This window comes from Anarhichas minor, unplaced genomic scaffold (genome assembly GCF_050575085.1).
Source record: "Anarhichas minor isolate MPS153535 unplaced genomic scaffold, ASM5057508v1 ptg000074l, whole genome shotgun sequence".
NCBI lineage: Eukaryota > Metazoa > Chordata > Actinopteri > Perciformes > Anarhichadidae > Anarhichas > Anarhichas minor.
In genome coordinates, this window is record NW_027466520.1 from 3,070,447 (window position 1) to 3,089,999 (window position 19,553).

Here is a 19,553-nt window from a genome sequence, read left to right on the forward strand (position 1 = left end):
GCTGCCATCTAACTAATGAGCCCAGATGCTAAAAGACCTCAATCCAACAGATATGAATGTGAGTTTCTAACATGCACATCTACTACTGCAAGGACTTGAGAAAGCAGAAAGACTTTTTTTCCACAGTGAGAACATACAGCAGCCATTTTGATATACTGACCAAAACAGCTGTGCAGGTGTCATCAAGCTATTCCAATTATGTTCTGTACAGCGGTGCATTGATGGCAGCTGCTGGATTTCCAGGCCGTTTGCTTGCAAGATATCAAGATTTCAAGAAAGGACAAGCAAGCATCCTTGTGGATGCAGCCGTACGTCGGCAGGTCATGAAGTCCAGGACGTCTTCGAGGTTCCAGGTTCCAGCGTCCCCCCCCCCCCCCCGGTGGCCCACACAGCACACAGGTCCACTCTCAGCTCTGTCACCCTCCGTCACGCCTGTCTGCCTCACCCTGCTGCCAGGACGAGATGCCTGTAGCCCACACAGCGTGACGTGACATGCCCCTGCACCCAGGAGACAGAGAGAGGGGGGGAGAGGGGGAGAGGGGGAGAGAGAGAGCGATAGAGGGGGAGAGAGCATCCTTGGAGCTTGGACTAATAAGAGAGACTGATAGATTGACGAAGTGGTAAAATAGATTTAGTGGAGTGTGCTTGGATAACACGTGAAGGAGCAACCGCTTGCATCGACTATAAATTAGTTTATTGATTAGAAACCTGTCCAGGTTGAAGGGAAGGCATGACTGAATTCCTACTTTTTTGTTTTATGTCCTATCAACGAAGACATACGGGACGCACTCTTCAGTAAAAAGACCTCCATTTGTGATCCATCCATTCTTTTGGCTGAATGACGATAAAAAACTTTAGTGCTTCAGGAAAAGAAACCTTTAGTGGAACAAGTTTTATGTGCCCAGCCTGGGAGAAAAGACAGAATATTTTAGTTTAAAGTGACAACTGAGCAGTAAAATAACCTGTGGTTTTGTACAGTAATTGAATAAAATGTTTGACCACTGCAGCTGTAATCTTTGCTGTCGTTCCATATGGATCACAATAAAGGCAAATTGTCTTTATGTTATAGTGTGCTTGCTGTACTTGGAGAAGCCCAAAGGAAATCTATTTACAGTATTTGACAAAGTCAAAAAAAGATCTTTAAAACCTGATCTTGCACATACTTGTGGCCCATTACGAGATATGTGGTTGAATATCTCGTCTCAAATCAATGGGCATTAATCTGCTGCTTTAACAGCCTCCACTCTTTCTGGGAAGGCTTTTCTCATCTCGATGTTGGACCCTGGCTGCAGGGATTTGCTTCCATTCAACCTCGAGAGCGTTAGTGAAGTTGGACCACGTTGCTCCAGTTCATCCCAAAGGGAGTAGGATGAGGTTAAAGGTCGGGGCTCTGTGCAGGCCATTCAAGTAACTCCATGAACACCGACTCATGCTTTGTGCATGCACGATACGAGACAGTGCGAGTACGATTTGGACGAAAAAATTCATGTGTTTGGGAGGTAGTGAGCATACGACTGGATAAACGAGACTTGGATTGTACTGCGAGGGTCATGTGAGAGTTTAAACGGATGTTTTGAGGAAGTTTTGCTGTTGTTAAACCTGGCCTCCATCTATTCATCAAGGATTACTGATATAACTGATATAACTCAATGGTCATATTGAGGGTGAAGTGTTCCTTCAAAGGCTCTAAAAACTTATGTTTTAGAGTACTGACATCCTACAAGAGCTCATTATTTTCTGCCAGATTTTGAACAGTCATTTCATGGAAGATATTTTGGCATCGCCTGTATTTTGGGCTCTTCTCATTGGCTTGCAGTGGGCGGGTGATCATGGGAAAAAAGGTGATGTCACCTGTACTGCCATGCACCAATCAGATTTCAATCAGAATCTATGACATTTGATGGGTTGTTTGGTCACTGTCAATCAAATTACACTCAAACAGTCGGGATAAATCACATATCTGAATTACATTATATTAAGTCTCTCTTCATGAACAAGTATGGGTATGGGTATATTTTCCTCTACACTATTGTCAGTGAATTTGGTTTTCAAATATATTTCTCAAATTGTTTTACAACTAGAAATGAAAGTGGTTGTAATTAATCCTCTTTTATTTTCTCACACTGATCAACAGTAAACAAACGACTCCTGAATGCCAAAGTGAGAACAAAATCTCTACCTATTGATTCTGAATCAAGCGCTTCATTCTGATGAATCAACGCGACGCTGATTTCATCTGATTTCAGCACCGGGACAGCTCCCTCCCCGCGCTCCACCCAACCGAACACCGCGCCGTGATTGACGGAAGCATGCGGCCACATGGAGCCCCGATGAGATGACGAGGAAGACGGGCTCTCCGTGGCTTTTTTTTTGCACACGCAGGCCTCACTTAATGCTTGCCGTGGTCGGAAGAGGGCGGAGTGCGTTTGTCATCCAAGTGAGAAAGCTCCCTGACTCGGTGCCTCCTAAGAAAAATATATAAATATAACAATAACCTGCCCACTTTACCCCTCCCCTCCCTCGTTTTGATTCAGTCTGTGTAGCCTGCACGCAGAGGGAGAACGTCCGCCGCACAGCAAAGCCAAGACAGTCTAAGAGAGAGAGAGAGAGAGAGAGAGAGAGAGAGAGAGAGAGAGAGAGAGAGAGAGAGAGAGAGAGGCTGGGGGGAAACAGCTGCAAGCGGATACTCAACATCAACAAGCTGTATGAGGCATCTGTGAGGAAGAAGACGGGATTGAGCGAGGACAGCGACGGGGTTCCTCGCGCTTCCTCCTCCTCATCTGCTTTTACTGATTTCAAGATCCGACGCGCGGAGCTTGCAAGAACACCACAAGTGGTGAAGCGATGGTTTAGCGGAGCAATTCGGTAGGTTTTTTTTCTTCTTCTTCTACAGCACGCCCGCCCAACGACACCGTAATTCCGAGCAGCAATCTCCCCCCCGTCCCCCCGTGCCCTCCCCCTGAACATCTGCGGACGCTTTCTTTTTTTTCTGGAGGGAGGATGGCTGTTTTCCGGCTGTCGCTGCTGCTGCATGTGGGATTTGTGATCGGATCGAACCACGAATACGCGGAATGGTCAGCGCGTGGGGGAGAAGACGCCGGAGCGCGCGAGGCGATTTACGGCGTTCAGACGCACCGTCGGCAGCTGGCGCAGCTCCGCGCGCCTCAGCATCCTCCTCCCGGGGAGACCGCGAAGAAAGCGGAGGAGCACCTCCCCCGGGTGGTCACGGCTTTCCTCCACACGGGGGACTCGACCACCTTGAAGAGCGCCAACTGCTCGCGGAGGTACGAGCTCACCTCTCTGCGCGGAAAGTCACGAGGCACCCCGCATCACTCCATGGGCAGCGTGCTGGACACGGTGCTGCACGCCACGAACTTCCTCAACATGATCCTGCAAGCCAACAGGTCCAGGGAGCAGAGTCTGCGGCGAGACATTGAGTGGTACCATGCCTTAGTCAGGAGCGTGCTGGAGGGAGACGCCAAGATCCACCGGGCGGTCGTCACTTTTGGTGGGGACTCGTCCGCGGAGGGGCCCTCGGTGCTCCTCCAAGCCACCAGGGCCGGTGGGGAGATAGTCCTCCAAGACCTCTCCGGCGTGGCGCACCGCCATCTGCACAACCGCACGGTAGACACGGAGTGGTACCACAGTGTCAAAGACAGGAAGAAGCCCAGCTTCCATAAGAGGGTGCTGAGCCAAGATTTCAGGTCACTTGACAATTCTTTAAAAAGAGGGGAGAGTTTCATCCCGGACAAGACGCACGTCAAATGGTCTGCGCCCTACCTGGAGTGTGAAAATGGGAATTTTGTCCCCCGTTGGCTTCTGACCTTATCGGCCGCGTTCTATGGCCTGAAGCCCAACCTGTCTCCTGAATTCAGGTAGGAACACAGATGGTAGAAATCTGAACAGTAATGTAGCCTAAAAGCTGGTAAACAGCAAGCTCACTTTTGCTTTCTTGTTATCAAAAGTGCTCATTTTCTTGTGTTACTCTTGTATTATAAGTTGTGTGTGAGTGAGGATTGTGTCACGGTAAAGGTGAGTTAAGGTGGGTTAAACCACCAACTGCATCTTCAACCCCTGCCTCTCTTTCCTCTCCAAACATGCTGCAGCTTCCCACTGGCCTCCCCCCCTTATTCCAAGGGGGGGGGGGGGGGGGGGGGGGGGTTCTCCTCTCCTCCAGTCTGGCTGCTAAAAATAACCCTGCATGTTACTGGATGTGGCAGTGGTGGAAACCTCTGGCTACAGGCCCTATAATTCATTTATCAAAAACCCTCTCAGCTGCATGCTTTACTACTCAGGAAATGTTGCATGCCCTTGTCTTTTTTTTGAGGGGGGGGCGGGGGGGGGGGCTGTGAAATGTCATCATGAGATGAGAGACACGTCGTGCTCAGCAGATGAAGAAATGATGAAATATACGTCTGATGTTTGGGTGTCCTGAAGCCACCCTCGCTGCAGCCTGCTTGTGTAATGTGCCACGTTTATGCCGCCATATAAACGTACAGTGAAGTGTTAAAGCTCCATATATGATCCAACATCTTCCCCAATGAATATTTAATCCAGATCACTGTGTGTACTGCCTTCGATGAATCTTTAATTGATACACTGGAGTCGCTCACATGGCAGGCACGGATTGCAAATGAGTCAAAACCTGCAGTGATTATAGGCTTCTAATAGCTACCTGGTGGGGACTAAAGCCTCTCAGAGCAGCTCACACTTAGTCTAAAGTCGACTGAAGCAATCTGATAGTAGCCGGTACACGCAGCTGATGACCAGTCACAACTCCAGTCTGTTTGTGAAGCTAAATTCTTTCATATTTGGTTTGATTTTTCCAAGTAATTGTGTTAGAGATGCTTCCATGGCCAAAGAAGCCGTTTTGTTGTTGTCCTCCCCCCCCCCATCATTAGATGGAAGGTGTGACATGCGTGGGCGTTTGGTATTGTTTAATGTCCCCGGAGAGAGTGGCCTGTTCAGCCGTACTGAGAGAAACATCCCGCTGCGCTTCAAGGAGAACGAGAGCAACATCCATTCATGAATATGTTTTCTTTACACGGGGGAAAAGTCGAGTGCAGCGGCAATCAAAAAAGGGACATTTCCACATTATCACACTTTATTTATGACTCCTTGCAGCATTACTGCAGTTGGGGATTATTGTAGATCTAATGGATTGCTTGATAACAATTTAGACCAATGCGGAACGGAAACCATTCAACATTTTTCTCCCGTCTCCAGGCTTCATGCTAAGCTATGCTAACAGAGCTGCTAGTTGGTGTTTCATATTTTCATTGAGTGCGGCGTCGATCTTCTAGTCTAACTCTCAGAAAGAAAAGGTATCATGCATAACACACCAGTAAACTCTATATGCTATATATGCTATAGGCTCATATATAAAAACAACTGTTTATTATAACATTCTCATGTTTGTATGTTAGATATGAAGCAACCACCAGACGCCAGTTAGCTTAGCATAAAGACTGGAGGCAGAGGGAAGCAGCCAAGAAATAGTTTGTCACATAAGCGACATCCAACTAAAACTTCTCCAACTTTAAACAAACAACAACAAATTTAACAACAAACATGGAGCTGTTTTTATGGCCATTCATTGGAGTAGCCATGCAGTCGTGTTGCCATATCTGAACAACCTTGCTAATCATAGCTCGATTTAAAGAGTTATTGGGGAATATTTCAGGCCACAAATAAACTTCCTTTTTGCCACGCATCCTTTTGTTGCTTCTCAACAGCCATCTCTCAGACGCTCATATCTAAGTAGCGGGCGGCTCATCCTCCCTGTGCTTCAGCACAATGCCAGATAAGAAACTGGAGAGGAGGGGATGGATAATATAGCCGCCTCAGACATCAGCTCGCCTCCGCTTCCCCTCCAGATGAATACACAATCAATACAACAATGAATTAATAATGAAAGATGTAGAACACCGACCCTGCATGGGCCATCTTGATTCCAGCCTTTTTAATGCTTCAGTCACTTCCTGTTTGGAGTGATGATGTAAGAAGCATCGTGACCTGTTTTTATGTGTTCGGCATATGGAAATAGATTTTAAAAAAAGAACGTGGGGCTGTTTTTGTGTGTGTCCCGTTTGTTTGTCGAACGCGCAGGTGCTAAACAACTCGTGCAACCTTTTATTAGACCGGGAGTGTGTGGACATGTGTTTGCGATAGATCGGCCTGTTTGTTTTCCGTGGAGGTGCAAGAAATCGCACCTCTCACACTTCGACTCCTCTCTTCCCGTCTGCCTCTTCGGCTGCACTGGAGGCACAGGGGAGGCAGCTTGGACCACACACAGAGGTCTGGCTGTTGTCAAGCCTGCAGTGTGTAACCCTGTGTGTGTGTGTGTGTGTGTCATTGTTGGAGGTTGAGACATTTCTCCGGATGCTCCGAACCATCCTAATTGGCAGATCACTCTAAACTTCAGACGCAAACGCATAACAGCACACAGACACACAAATGCAAAAAAAACAAAGTGGGAATGCACAGAAGAGGAAGAGAGGGAGGTGGTGTGTGTGTGTTAGGTGAACACACTGTACTTCAAACTCACCTTTCACAACACAGACCTTAATTGCTTTGAGGCTGAAGCAGCAATATGATCAGGCCGACTGGTTGAAACTATCTAAAAAGTAAAACAACTGTACAGATATTTATTTTTCTGCACATTTCTCCAAAGGCCAAATAGGTTTCTAATTAGATAGCAGGATAGTCTTCGTTTACGCTTGGCTTAACGCCTCCATTTAGCTGCACAAGCAGCTAAAGCCTGGACAGCCTGACTGCTGTGGGACGCCCGGCCCTCTGACAGGGTGGGGAAGCCTCGAGTTGCAGGAGGAGCAGGCAGCATCTGCTTCCATGGACACCATCCAGAAACAAATAGGAAGGAAACCCCACAATACCCGAGGCTAAACACCATAATATATGACATTAAGCTGAGATGAAAGAGAGAGCAGGAGAGAGAGAGAGAGAGAGAGAGAGAGAAAGAGAGGGAGAAGAAAAATTAGTGGAGACTCTGAGCTAAGTATTTCTCACCCGATGAAGATGTGAGGACGCTGAGATCCTGAGTGCACCACTGAGTGAAACCTGAAGCAAGCGGGGGTTAAAGATCCTAAGGTGCTCCCCCCCCCCCCCCCCCCATAGCTGACGTCACTGGGACTCCGCTGCTCAGCGAGGCAGCCTGTCAATACGACGCCCTCAGCCAGTAAATGTCAACACTACAGAAAATCCAAACCACCGGCCCTTCTGGCTCGCTGTGAGGAGATATAGTTTTCCTAATAATACTGCTAAGTACGGGATAATCTCCGTGATTTTCTACACTGTTGCGGTGATGTAATTTGGTTGCCTCTCGAAGGATTTAAGTCTGTAATATCGTTACTGTAGGTTTATCCTTATCTAATCTGGAGTGCAGATTATAATAAGGACGCATCAGAATGGACTTCAGAGGGTTTTGTTCTGTAGGAAAAGGAATTTAGCTAATTTCAGGTTTTAAGTAAGGAAAATACAGGAAATACTTTTTTACAGTAGATGTCTCATTATAAATATATAACAGTTATAAAGCAGGAAAGCACATAAGGAAAAAGGACAAGTTAAACACCATTTTGCAGGTTTAAGCCATTTAATATTTATTTAATTTGGCGAATATCCCTTTTTCCTTTTGTACATTAAGTGTCTTACTATAATATTTCCACAGAGTGGTCTTAACAGTTTCATCTAATCCTACAGCTGTCAGCATTACTGTATGATTTTGAGTTTAAACACAGAATATAGAATTTGAATGCAACTTTAACATGCAGCTTGTCTATGAACTCTGTTTCAGAATAGTGTTGATTAGTTCAATATTGCTTGTTGCGTGACCTGTACGATGAAGTTACCAATTTTAAGGACGTTTTATGGGCCGATGAGGCTTAAAATAACGAGGATAAAGTGCCGTTTATTGAAAGCCATAATTAGTTTTCATTCAGAATCAAACTGTTTCATTCTGATGTGAATTGTCACCAGCTACAGTCAGACTGTCAGGTTTTCTTTTGTCAGCAGCAGCGACGTGGTGTTCGGTCTTCAGAGGAGTGCTTCTAATGACAAGAGTGTCAAGAGTCCAGAAGTGCCGGCTCTCAAAATAAAAAAATAAAACAACTCTGTTATTCCCTTTCTGTGATAGCAGCTTCGCCTCGGGCCCTGTGTCTTTTTTTTGATTACCGGCGACAGGACTCAATAAAATGACCCGGGTCGCACTGAAACGCTGGTAGACAAGCAGCATCGTGCCCGGCGGCTACACTCACATTAGCTTCTGCTCGTCCTGTCAGCTTAATGCATTTCCATCACATGAGAGACATTTTTTTTGTTCCTCGGGAGGGCTGCACGGTTCCTGCATTGTGATTGTTCCATGACATAATGCACGAACTGTGCCCTTCTAAAAGGACAGCAATGTGTTCTTGTGAAGACACTCTGGGGCAGGAGAAATGTGCATGCAAGTTCATCTGGGCGTGCAAGTCTTCCGGCTACACGGAGAAGCTAAAAGATCATGTTTAAGCTTGTGCCGGTCTTCCATGTTCTCCTTTATATTATTATTTATCTGCACACAGTCAGTGTAACTGCAGACATCGGAGCTTAATTCACCCGCTTCAGAAGAAACATGCAGATGCTCTTCAGTCCTGTGCAAATGTAGACAATATTATAGAAAAAAATAATCTGTGTTCAAGATTCACAGATTAGAATATGCCACACAAAGTCCTAAAATAGCTTTTCGGACAATTCTTTCATTGAAGATAATAATAATAATAATACATTTTATTTATATAGCACTTTAAAAGGCACTCAAAGACACTTTACATGGTAAAAACAGAAACAATAAAAGCATTTATAATAAGAACAAAATCTATGACATCATTACTTTTTTGTACAATTCAATATGCACCAATACAAAGTTAGACTCTACTCCAATACATTTTATATGAGTAATATGATTTTGATTTACAGGGCACTAAATCCTCTCAGCTCCACCAGCAATGATCAACAACTTGATGACTGTCAAAACTAAATGTCATTCCAGTATATTACGACTTAATTGAAACTTTTCCCATTCCATTATTATTCTGTCATAGCTCAGTGATAAAATAGGCTTCTGTTCATATGAGTGAAAACGGGCTCTCTATTGTGCTACTGTTCATTTCTATCAATCCAATCTGGCAACCCTGCCAACAGCTTGGTCAGCAGCTCTCAGCAGCTATAACTTTAGTTTAGGAGTCCTGTCCTCACCATGAAGTGACAGGGTGAGGTGAACACAGGTGATTGCTATTGTTAGCTAATCATTTACAGGATCAGAAACAGTTTTACTGCCAAGTAACGTTAGGTTTACACAAGGCATTTGTCTTTGTGATTTGGTGCATAATGATAAATACAAAACAGTAAAAGTCAAGCGACATAATAGAGAAACAAATACAATAGAAAATATGGAAAGAAATATATAAGAAATGCCTATATTTGTATCTGTTTTTAAAGTGGAGGAGCTGTACAGTTTTCACCATGCTAGGTTTAACCGTAATGTTTTTATTTAATAAATTAATTAAGCACTAAAGTGATTAGCTACATTGGTCATATAAGCCTCATGTTATCACACTGCAGTCCCCACTGAGAGACAGCTAATAATAGCTGCTAATAGAATAGATTCTTATGCAGCGCTTAATCTGGTATTAGTCTTTATCCACTGCGCTGGTTTTACCACATCTCTGTGAAGAGCAATGGCTTTACTATGAAATGAACTATGACAAGAATCGTATGAATGTGTCTTCTGTGCTCTGATCAGTTCAGACCTCAACCACGGTTCTGCACAGAGTGGCTAAAATGGGCAAAAGGAATCTCAGAGTCCATTTTCTGGGCCTGAATATAGACATTCAGCTCAAAGCCGAAAGGCCTGACATTCAGTATTCATTCATGAATACATCAGAGACTGACTTGTAACAAAGGGTTGGACATGGGGGCCTTCATTGCGAGAATGTTTCGGTGAATATCCTTTTGTAGCCCGTAAGCAATTACCCAGATATATCTACAGTCAGCTTCATAATGCCGGGGCTAACATTAGCACAGTCTGACTGGTGTGTCAGAAAGACCAGAGCCCCTGCTGGTGGGACGCTCCTCTCTTTACTGTCCTGGCCTTTTAGACCCACAAAGAATGGGGGATGAAAGGAGAGAGCACTCTGTTTCCTGGGGCACCACTATCTCCGGCTCTCTGTGATAATCCCGTCTTTATGCCCGAGGGCCTTGATGGCCACCATGATGCTTCTGCTTCACTTTCCCCGTTCCCGTTCCCGCTCTATAATTACGACCCCGTCTTTTGTGCTTTCTGAACGCATCTTCAGTGGACATCCAGCCCCACAGTTCTATTTTATATGCTATATGTCCACTTTGGCTGGAAGCGGAAGATTGTGAGTGGAAATAAAGGGAGAAAACAGGCTATTTTATTATTTTTTATAAGACTCTCAATTTAACAAGCAAAACCCAAGCAAAAGTTAATGCTTGAGCTGCCAGTGAAACATACATTTTGACAGCTCCTGCATCCTGTTCTTGTGCTGCGTGTGATTCAGTGGACTCTTTCCAACCCTTATTACATACAGGAGAATTGAAACGGAGGTAATTTCTCGGCAAAACAACCATCAGTGCAGTGGGGGGGGGGAAACAAAAAGAAAAGCGAGGTCAGTTTCCCCCCAAGGCGGGACCGGAGCAGCAGTTATGAGAGCGTTGCACTCGCCAGGTGTCCACAGGGAGCTGGTTATAGTGAACCAGCTCCTACACCTGGAGAGCAGGCCACACCAGCACTACTCATGTGTGTGTGTGTGTGTGTGTTGTTCGTAAGTCAAAGCTGGACGGACAGACAGAATATTGGCCTCTCTGTGTTGTCAATGATTGCTGTGTCATGGTTTGAATATGAATAGCTCTGTTGTCAATATTTAAAAAGGATTGAAGATATTTTTTGACACAGTGAGATGTCAGCGCTACCCAATAAATCAGCTATTAGTTGTATAACCACAGATAACATATTTATTTTGGTTCACATTTGTTATCCGCGTGATTGAATTTCCAGTTTGTGCTTGTTTGCACCACAGAGCTTTTACGTACCCCGCTGATAAGTGATAATACTCAAGCCTTGATTGTCAATTGGAGAAAGCAAAGCGGGCACTTTACCCGAGGCCCCTAGACCATCAAAGATTGAGTGTCTGTTGGTTTGTGGTAATTTGATTAATTGCGAATGTGTTTGGGAATATGTAATCACTGAGGCTCGATATCAAATGAAACGATCAGGGTCTTAATCTCAGTCCTGTAATCTCATCCGTCTCGTTTACTTGTGTCAGAATTAGCTGAATACATTTGTTTAAGCAAATTACCACAAATCGTTTGCCCGTAACAATACGCTCCCTCAGAGGTGTGCTGATATGTGCAAATAACACAGTGATCTGGCTGTTCAGTGTTTTCCTCTCTAAAACAGACCACTGACACTGTAAATAAGGCGACTAGACAGCAGCTCATGACATGTTTAACTCTATAACAACTATTTATTCATCCTTTCTGTAGCTCAGGCTAGAAATTGGAAGACCAAAGTCAGTGTCTGCACTCTGCTTTTATCTTTGCTATCTGTTAATCCTCTAAAAGAATAATGTGGATGTCGATGCTCACACAAGCATCACGGCAGTTAAAGGTTATTACAAAGTCAGTCACTGGTTTATTGTCGGTGAGGCGGCTCCAGGTTTTGCCTGACTGAACAGATTAAAACACGGTTTCAGGTGTTCGCTTTGGACGAGTTGTGTATTTTATTCATACTGATCCATTTTTATTTGGGGATTTCTGTTGAAAACTACTTGAGAACATCTAGTTTTTCTCCTTTTTGTGCCAGTTGTTCTCTATGCAAATGTCTTGCATGTGTTTGTGAAATGCCTCTTTTTTGTGTCATTACACTTACCCTGCCGAGCTATAACTCTTCAGCATGTCCTCAAAGTTTAAAGTCAGTACAGATTTTTTTAACAACACCTTGCCAGGAGGGAAAAGCCTGTTGTCACCAAGAGACAGTTAAGAGCTTCCTGCTGAACTGCACATGTCCGAGATGTAAAGTTTACATGTAGAATTAAACAGGGATAAACTTGCTTGTTTTTCCTTCTATACTGCATCCAGCCATTGGTCTGTCCTGTGTGCTGCAGCTGTCAGATAGAAAAGACATACGCCCCACCAGTGAGTCAAAATCAGAGAGGACTGACCTTCAGTATCAGAGCTGCTGAGCTTCTCTTCGTAGAGCTTTAAGCAGCTAAGTAAGTGTAAATCCTCAGCATCCCCGCTAGAAGTTCCTGCCCGGCTCAGCTGGCCGGAATCGACCAGAGACTCGAGTCTTTCAAGCGACCGTTGCTGAGTGTTTTGTTGTGTTAATTGATCTATTGACACTTTATCGTCTCGCTGTCAATATGAGATTCAGCTGAGCAGGAAGAGAGGGGATTGATTCCCAAAAGCAGTCGATCAGTAGTACATATTCTTTTCTGAATTTGCATAATAGCCCGGTATGTTTTGTGTGTGGTTTGAAAAATGTTATCCATAATTAACTCTCCATATGTACATGAAAAGTTAAGGGTTTTCAAAGTGTGACACAGCCCCCGAAAATCCCCGTCCTCAATACAAACAGAAAGTGCAATGCAGCCATCGAGTCAGTTAGTTAGCTGTTATTTTGACAAACTGCCTCCATAATAAGTATGCTGAATAATCTATTAGCAGTTCTTATCTGCAGTTTAAATCATGGGTGTACAGACATCAATCACTGGATTACTTTGATACTGAAGAAAACTTAAAAACGTGATGATTCTCCAGTTCTGTGGGTGAACTATCTGGCTTAATTTCTGTATTTAAATGCTTCGCACACGTTCCATTAGTAAATTAGCACTAATTCTACTAATTGCTAACGCTAGGAGTTGTAGAAGGGGGATATTATGGTTGAATTGATGATTTTATACAGTTTACCAGGGCCAGGATCACCAGTATCAAAGGCAGCTAATGTACTATTATTATGTAAGGGAGAGAAATACGTTCTGATTCATAAGGTGAATGCATTATTATCAGGCTATTGTATATTATTACTTACCATCTTATGATTTGATAAATATGAGGATTTGTTTTTTTACTATTCTCTGTTAATTACGCAACCTCATGCATGTTTGAACACAAGACAATTTTAAATGGTAAATAATAAATGTTCATTGTGTGAATTCTCTACACTAACAAGTGCTCTCGTGTTCCCGGGCTGTGATCTAACATCCTACTGAACCTGGACAACATTTAAATGTTCCTAAACTTTCAGTGGATCCAACCTGTAATAGTGCAGTCTTCCTCACTGTGCACTGACACTGCTGATCCTTCAACAGCTCGGGTTAATGGTGTCCTCCTGTCTTGCAGGGGCGTGGTGCGAGTGGACATTAATCTGCAGGATGTTGATATCGACCAGTGCTCTACTGACGGATGGTTTGCTGGAACCCATCGATGCAACCTGACCACTATGGAGGTGAGTGTGCCGAACGGGGCGGATCAGACAGAAGATTGATTAACGTACACGCATTCAGTCACATCTCAACGAGGCAATAAATGGAAAAGCGCTAAATCTGTACATCGCGTGATGGATAGTAATCTAATTCCTCTTTAATGATGCTGTTACAACCACCGAACTAAACACTAGAGGTTGTTTTACAATTCGGTGCATGAAAATGTCTGTTTGAAACATCTCCTATAAGATAAGAAAAGCATGTATTAGTTTGACTTTTTCCCAAAGCAGATCAATGTTCTGCAGTTAGCACTTAGTGTGAAACTACGTGGACAGATGGGCCCAATATGACAAAATATTATTTTTGGACAACTAACAGAGATAAGGACTTTGTTCCAAATCTTAAGAGTCAGTTCACATGATCAAGAAGAAATATATATTTAATTAAAAAAGTTAAGTGATGATGGAGATGGAGAGTTGGAAACATGCTCAGCCTTGGCAGAGGAAAGAATAGCCCGGCCATTTATATGCTCGTCTCAAGGCCGTGGAACATGTGGGCAGAGCTCTTGGACAAGATGAAAAAACTCTCTGTGCTCTGCTATTTTTAAGACGATGTCATCTATCCACATCCTCCATTTCAAATTGGAGAGCTGTCGTTCTTTTTTGTTTATTTTCATCAATGCGAGCTGGAATGGATCGTAACCGATTAGCAAGTTATTCAAGGGTTCAAGGATCATTTATTGTCATCATGCAACACAGGGTTACAGAATGAAATGCAGTTGTAGCTCATTTGCTACACAAAGCAAACATGGCAAACAAAACGAAACAAACAAACAATGGTGCTTTTATTTTTAGTTTGCATCAGGAGGAATGCAAACAGCAGCAACAAAACATTAATAAGAGAAACATGTTGCAAAATTACTTGCAAGTCAAAAATATTTCTGCATTTATATTTGGCCTTTGTTTACTTGGGGGCAGTTGAAACAAAGAGCTAATGAATACAACACTTATTTAGTTAGCAAACAGCTCATTTCCACAACCTGCAGTTAGGGAGCAACATTATCACTCATTTAGAGTCGTGTTTTTGGTCATGACTTTAAGTCCAATTGTCTCTCTTTTAGCTCTATTTTTGGTCTCCAACAACCCTCCCGAGAGAACACTCGGCTCTTTAACTGCTAAACGTTCCACTATGTTCACCAGTGAGTAGCTCACTTTGTTTATTTGCTGCTCGTTACCGGGCAGTTTAGTGTGAGAGCGGCTTCAGTGAATCAAAACAGTAATATTGCAGAGCGTAAAATCACACGATTTTCTAAAAGATGCTAAAACACTTAAGGGAAGCTGCAGTCGGTGACCCCTTTCATATACAAGTAGTCATTTGTTCCATTGTTAATACAGAAATATTACTCATAGCCGCTTTTACGGATATGTATTCCTAGAAAATATCCTTATTTAATTCAGTGTAAACAGCAGAGAGAAACTAAGCTTTTGAACTTACGCCAGCAGTTAGCATCGCAACCAATGATGTCTTTTTACATTCCAGTTGACAGCATGCATGATTAAAACTGTATGTTTTAATCACAGTTCATTAATTCTTTCTGCCTGCTTTCATAGTAACCTTTGGTTTGCAGAGAGCCGTCGTCTAGGTAGCGGCTAGCCTTCTGGTCGATGCCTCTTACCTGCCGGTTCAGTCTCATCATTAAGAGCAATAGATCTCGACGAGATGTTGCAGATCGGACTCCTTCATAATGCATGTGATGTAATGGATGCAGTGAGCCTCTTTGAATAATTAATCACTCTCTTTGTCTGAGTACTTCTACCTTTCCGTGGACAGTCAATGCCAGAGACATTTGACATAGTGTTGTTGCTGGTATAGATTTTTGCAAAATAATGATCTCGGCGTGCTTACAGTGCAGAAGTGTGCCAGGAGTATGCTTACTTACAGCCGAATAATGAAAGCTGTTGTGGTCATTGCTTGTTGTTGCAGGATGTGACTTCCTCATTATCGTCATATCTGCTCTAGATACAACACAGATACAGAGAGGTATAGAAGAAGGAATATATGGACGTGAATACCACAAGAGCAGTGATTTTAACCACCTTGTTGTCACTTGTCAATGTGTATCGCGCCACTTGTTTGTGTCCTCATAGTCAAGCTATCTGTTAGAGCTTCATACATATCTTCCCGGTCCTAAAGTGCACAAGGCTGATGTCTTTCCAGCTATGAATAGAAAGCACGACTGCAGTGTAATCAAGTCTTGTAGGGCAGTGTGTGTGTGTGTGTGTGGTAATGTGTTTAAAAAAAAAAAAATACATTTTTGTGAGGGATGCCCCAGTATTTGCAAACAGGGATTCATTTTGTGTTATTGCTGTATTGTTCTCCTCATGCAGGTATTCCCTCTACATGTGCAGCAATGTGTTGTTTAATGGGTTTCTTTGGGGCCATTTGAATAAAACAGACAATCACTTCAGGCGGCTATAGATCCACGTTAGTGGAGTATTTCCTTTCTTTTATTGGAAACAAAGCAGTTGGTTTAGTTGGTGTTGGAGCAGTTCATTTACTTAAGTGTTTCATTGACGTAGTCACATTTCCAATCCCCCCCCTCTCGGATGCTCTTTACTTCCACTCATAATGTGGACTCCACATTCTGTTTTGCATGGAAGACTCTGACAGGATTTGTCCTTTAAACGTCTGTGAGATCCTTTCATCACATATCGACTGTTGTTCTCCTGCTTGCCTTTTAAGTGCCACCATTCCAGCAATTGGATTTGACAAAATGCAGCGGTTTCCAGCCGGCCGGCCGGCTCCCTGGCCTCGCCTCACATCCTGCCTCTCAAGCTGCTGTTTGCCCAGCCAAGCATGCACGGCAGCCCAAACTCAGACGGAGGCAGATGCTCCGGATGACTGATTCACCAGGCGAGCAGAGAGAGGAAAAACAAAATGAGGCTCGAACTGTCGACAAGAAAAATACAATAACCCAACGGTGTCAGTAGCCTATGGTTATTTGAAGGAAGTGCTGTTTTAAAATCCAACAGTTGTCCTCGTTTCTTTCTGCACTGATGGATTTCACCCTACTTATTTTCACCAATGGTGCCCCAATTGAGCTATAAAAAAATATCCCAACCAAACTCATAGGATGTCAGAGTTAACGGTGCTCCGGTCAGTTGACGACTGTTTATTCCGCTGATAACGATTGGTTGGGGGATCGATCGGAGAGTTGTACCACAGTGTGTATCAGTTAGTGCTTACAAGCTTGAAAGGGAGATAGATGGATGGATGGATAGATAGACGGGCAGACAGACAGACAGACATGACTTGATCAAATGTTGCAGTGTAGATAATGTAACTTTATAGAAAAAACAAAACTATATAATATTTCCATATTGCTGTAAATCAGTTGTTTTTGAAAATAGGCACCACATTTATCGCCATCAAATTACAGGACCTTGCACACAATGTAGACAATCAAGCAGAATATGCCAACGCTGCTGACAATAAAGTATATATACAAAGCAATCAATTTTATCATAAACTGACTGCAGACCACTCGCCGCATGTATTAAGCCAAGAGCAAACATTGTATTTTCTTTGATTAACGACACGGTACAGCTCTGATGTATGCCAATCATGGTGCAGCTATGAAGCATGGAGCCCATAGATTTTTCAAACTACAAGCTCTACCTAATTTCCTGTTGAAAAGGTGTATACATGCTGTTATGAGGCTGACGTTTTTCGCCCTACCTCTCATCTCTCACTAATGGCACTTCCATTAGTGTGTTTCACCATTCTTCAAAAGTCCCGGACTTTGCCGCCCTGGGGGGCACCTTTCATACGAGAACGCGGCTGTTGGACGAAGATGAATGTTTCAATCAATTAGCTTATTGCTCAGAACAAGTGGTGGGGCCCCCTCGGGGGACCGTGACACTATAACCTGAATGATTACTTCAGCCGTCACGGCGAGGACTCCTGACTCTGCACTGTTTCCTGTTGAGGGCCGCTGGTTAGAAATGAACATTTATAAACTGAGGACAAAGCTTCAGAGTTTGACCATAAGTAAAGAAACGTATTGTGCACCTCACCGATGTTTGATTTGGATTATTTATGGGATGTTTTTAGAGGTAAAAAAATTTGTCTTGTGACATAATATCTGGATTTTGAGTTTCCAATCTAAAAACTCAATACATAGATTTTTTTGAATCAGTCACAGTAACCAGGTTCGCCTGAGCTGATTTGTAGACCACTGCTGCTGTGAGGTCTGGCTCGTACCTGCTTCAGTAATGGTACCAGTGAGGCTCGGGGGGTGGTCATTTCAGCCCACCACTCTGGTCCTCACTGAAATATCTCAGCAACTATTTGACGGATTGCCATGGGATTTTGTGCAAACATTCATGGTCCCCAGAGGATGAATCCGAGGATGAGACTCTGACTTTTCCTGTAGCGCCACCTTGAGGTTGACGTTTGTGGTTCTGAATGAAACTCTTTGCACCACACATTCTTGTCCCCTTCAAGATGAATCATAATAACTTACATGACTTTTATAGAGACATTATGAGGTTAACATTTCAGTTTGGGCAATACTTTGGTTTATGACCAAATATCTGCTCAACTCATAATATCCTCACCAGCACCAGCTGTTCTTTTTGTTTAGTGCAGACACACACACGGCAAACTATGATGGTACACATTACACCTGCTAAACATCAGCACGGTAACCTCGTTATTTTGGGTTAGCATTCAGCCTAATGTTGCCACAGAGAGCCGCTGGCATGGCTGTAACTTAGTCTTGTTAGTTCAACATTTTGCCATCAAGTTCACATCATCTGGAATCCAGTAACTTAATGTCCTCTTCTTCATATTTGTCTTCATTCTCTGCCTCTTCTTTTAGCCGTTCATAACTTACTAAAGTACATATTCACTTTCCAGAATGCATTTGACATTTTGGATTCAAACTCTCCTGCCAAGAATTACATTTGAAATTTCACTCATTCTAGCACCAAGACTTGCGACCCATATGGCCGCAAACCACCGCGTGGCCGGGGACTTTTCATGGTCGTGGGTGTTTTGTACACTCACCAGCCTGCGTGGTTTATTTTTGCTCTCTCTGTTGTTGAAAAACTGAAGTGGATCTTCGCGCTCTGTCTGTTAAATCACTGTTACATCTTGACCTTGGTTCACAAGGTTGTCCCGGCCCAGCCGGCTATCGTCTCAATCACACGCTGATTTCTCCGCTGCGTACCTCGTGCTGCTGAATTAATAACACCATCAGTGTTAACACAACTGCTGCTACCCTCCTGCTTTGTCTGCTCTCACCTTCTGTCTCTCTCTCTCTCTCTCTCTCTCTCTCTCTCTCTCTCACATGTTGTTGTCACTTGTAAGGACATTATATTGACCTACATTCTTTCCCTAGAGCCTTTCCCAAGTCCCAACCATGACCACTATATAATATATAACAGAGAGAGATGCACCATTTGCAATTTCTTTATGATTTTTTAAAAGTCTGACCTAAGAACTAAGACAGCAAGGCTCGAGACAAACCTTTTTACAACCCTCCTGGAACCATCCTGAAAAATAATTTCTACAGTCCCGTAGTCAGATTAAAAGGTTTATTGGCATTATTAGTTTTAGTTATGTATTATAAGCTGCTTAGAGCTAGAGTTAGGAAGTTATACAGGTCATAATTATCTCTCTAATATCTATTTTATATTGCTGTGAAAACATCTCCTTCATACAACTGTGTTTATTAATTTCCTCTGCAAAAACTACATTTTACAAGATTAGAATACGTCATGATAGTGTTATTATTTAGTTAATCCCAGTACTCATTTGTACTGAATAGAGATTGAATGAATCACAATGCATAACCTCTGTTAGCATTAGCTGTTAGCTCCGTTAAGAGCATGACTGTGCAATTTCTCTAACCGAAGTGGGATTTGAACCTTAACCAAAAACCTCTCTCGATTCCTGTTGAAGTCCAGCTGTAGTTGAGTTGTTGTAGTTGTAGATGGATTTAAAACGCAGGTGGTGACCCACAACACAAGCCATCCACGTCGTCTATTGTTT

The 19,553-nt window shown here is 43.3% G+C and overlaps 1 protein-coding gene across 2 annotated transcripts in view; it reads left to right on the top strand.

Moving 5' to 3' along the window:
- Positions 1-2,877: 2,877 nt before the first annotated feature.
- gpr158a (G protein-coupled receptor 158a) overlaps positions 2,878-19,553 on the top strand; it is a 56,282-nt gene continuing 39,606 nt past the window's right edge. For both annotated transcript variants that reach the window (XM_076080638.1, XM_076080639.1), the window contains exons 1-2: positions 2,878-3,875; positions 13,414-13,519. In XM_076080638.1, coding sequence (XP_075936753.1) covers positions 3,001-3,875; positions 13,414-13,519 — 981 coding nt within the window. In that variant the 5' untranslated portion in view covers positions 2,878-3,000. The remainder of the gene's footprint in view (positions 3,876-13,413; positions 13,520-19,553) is intronic.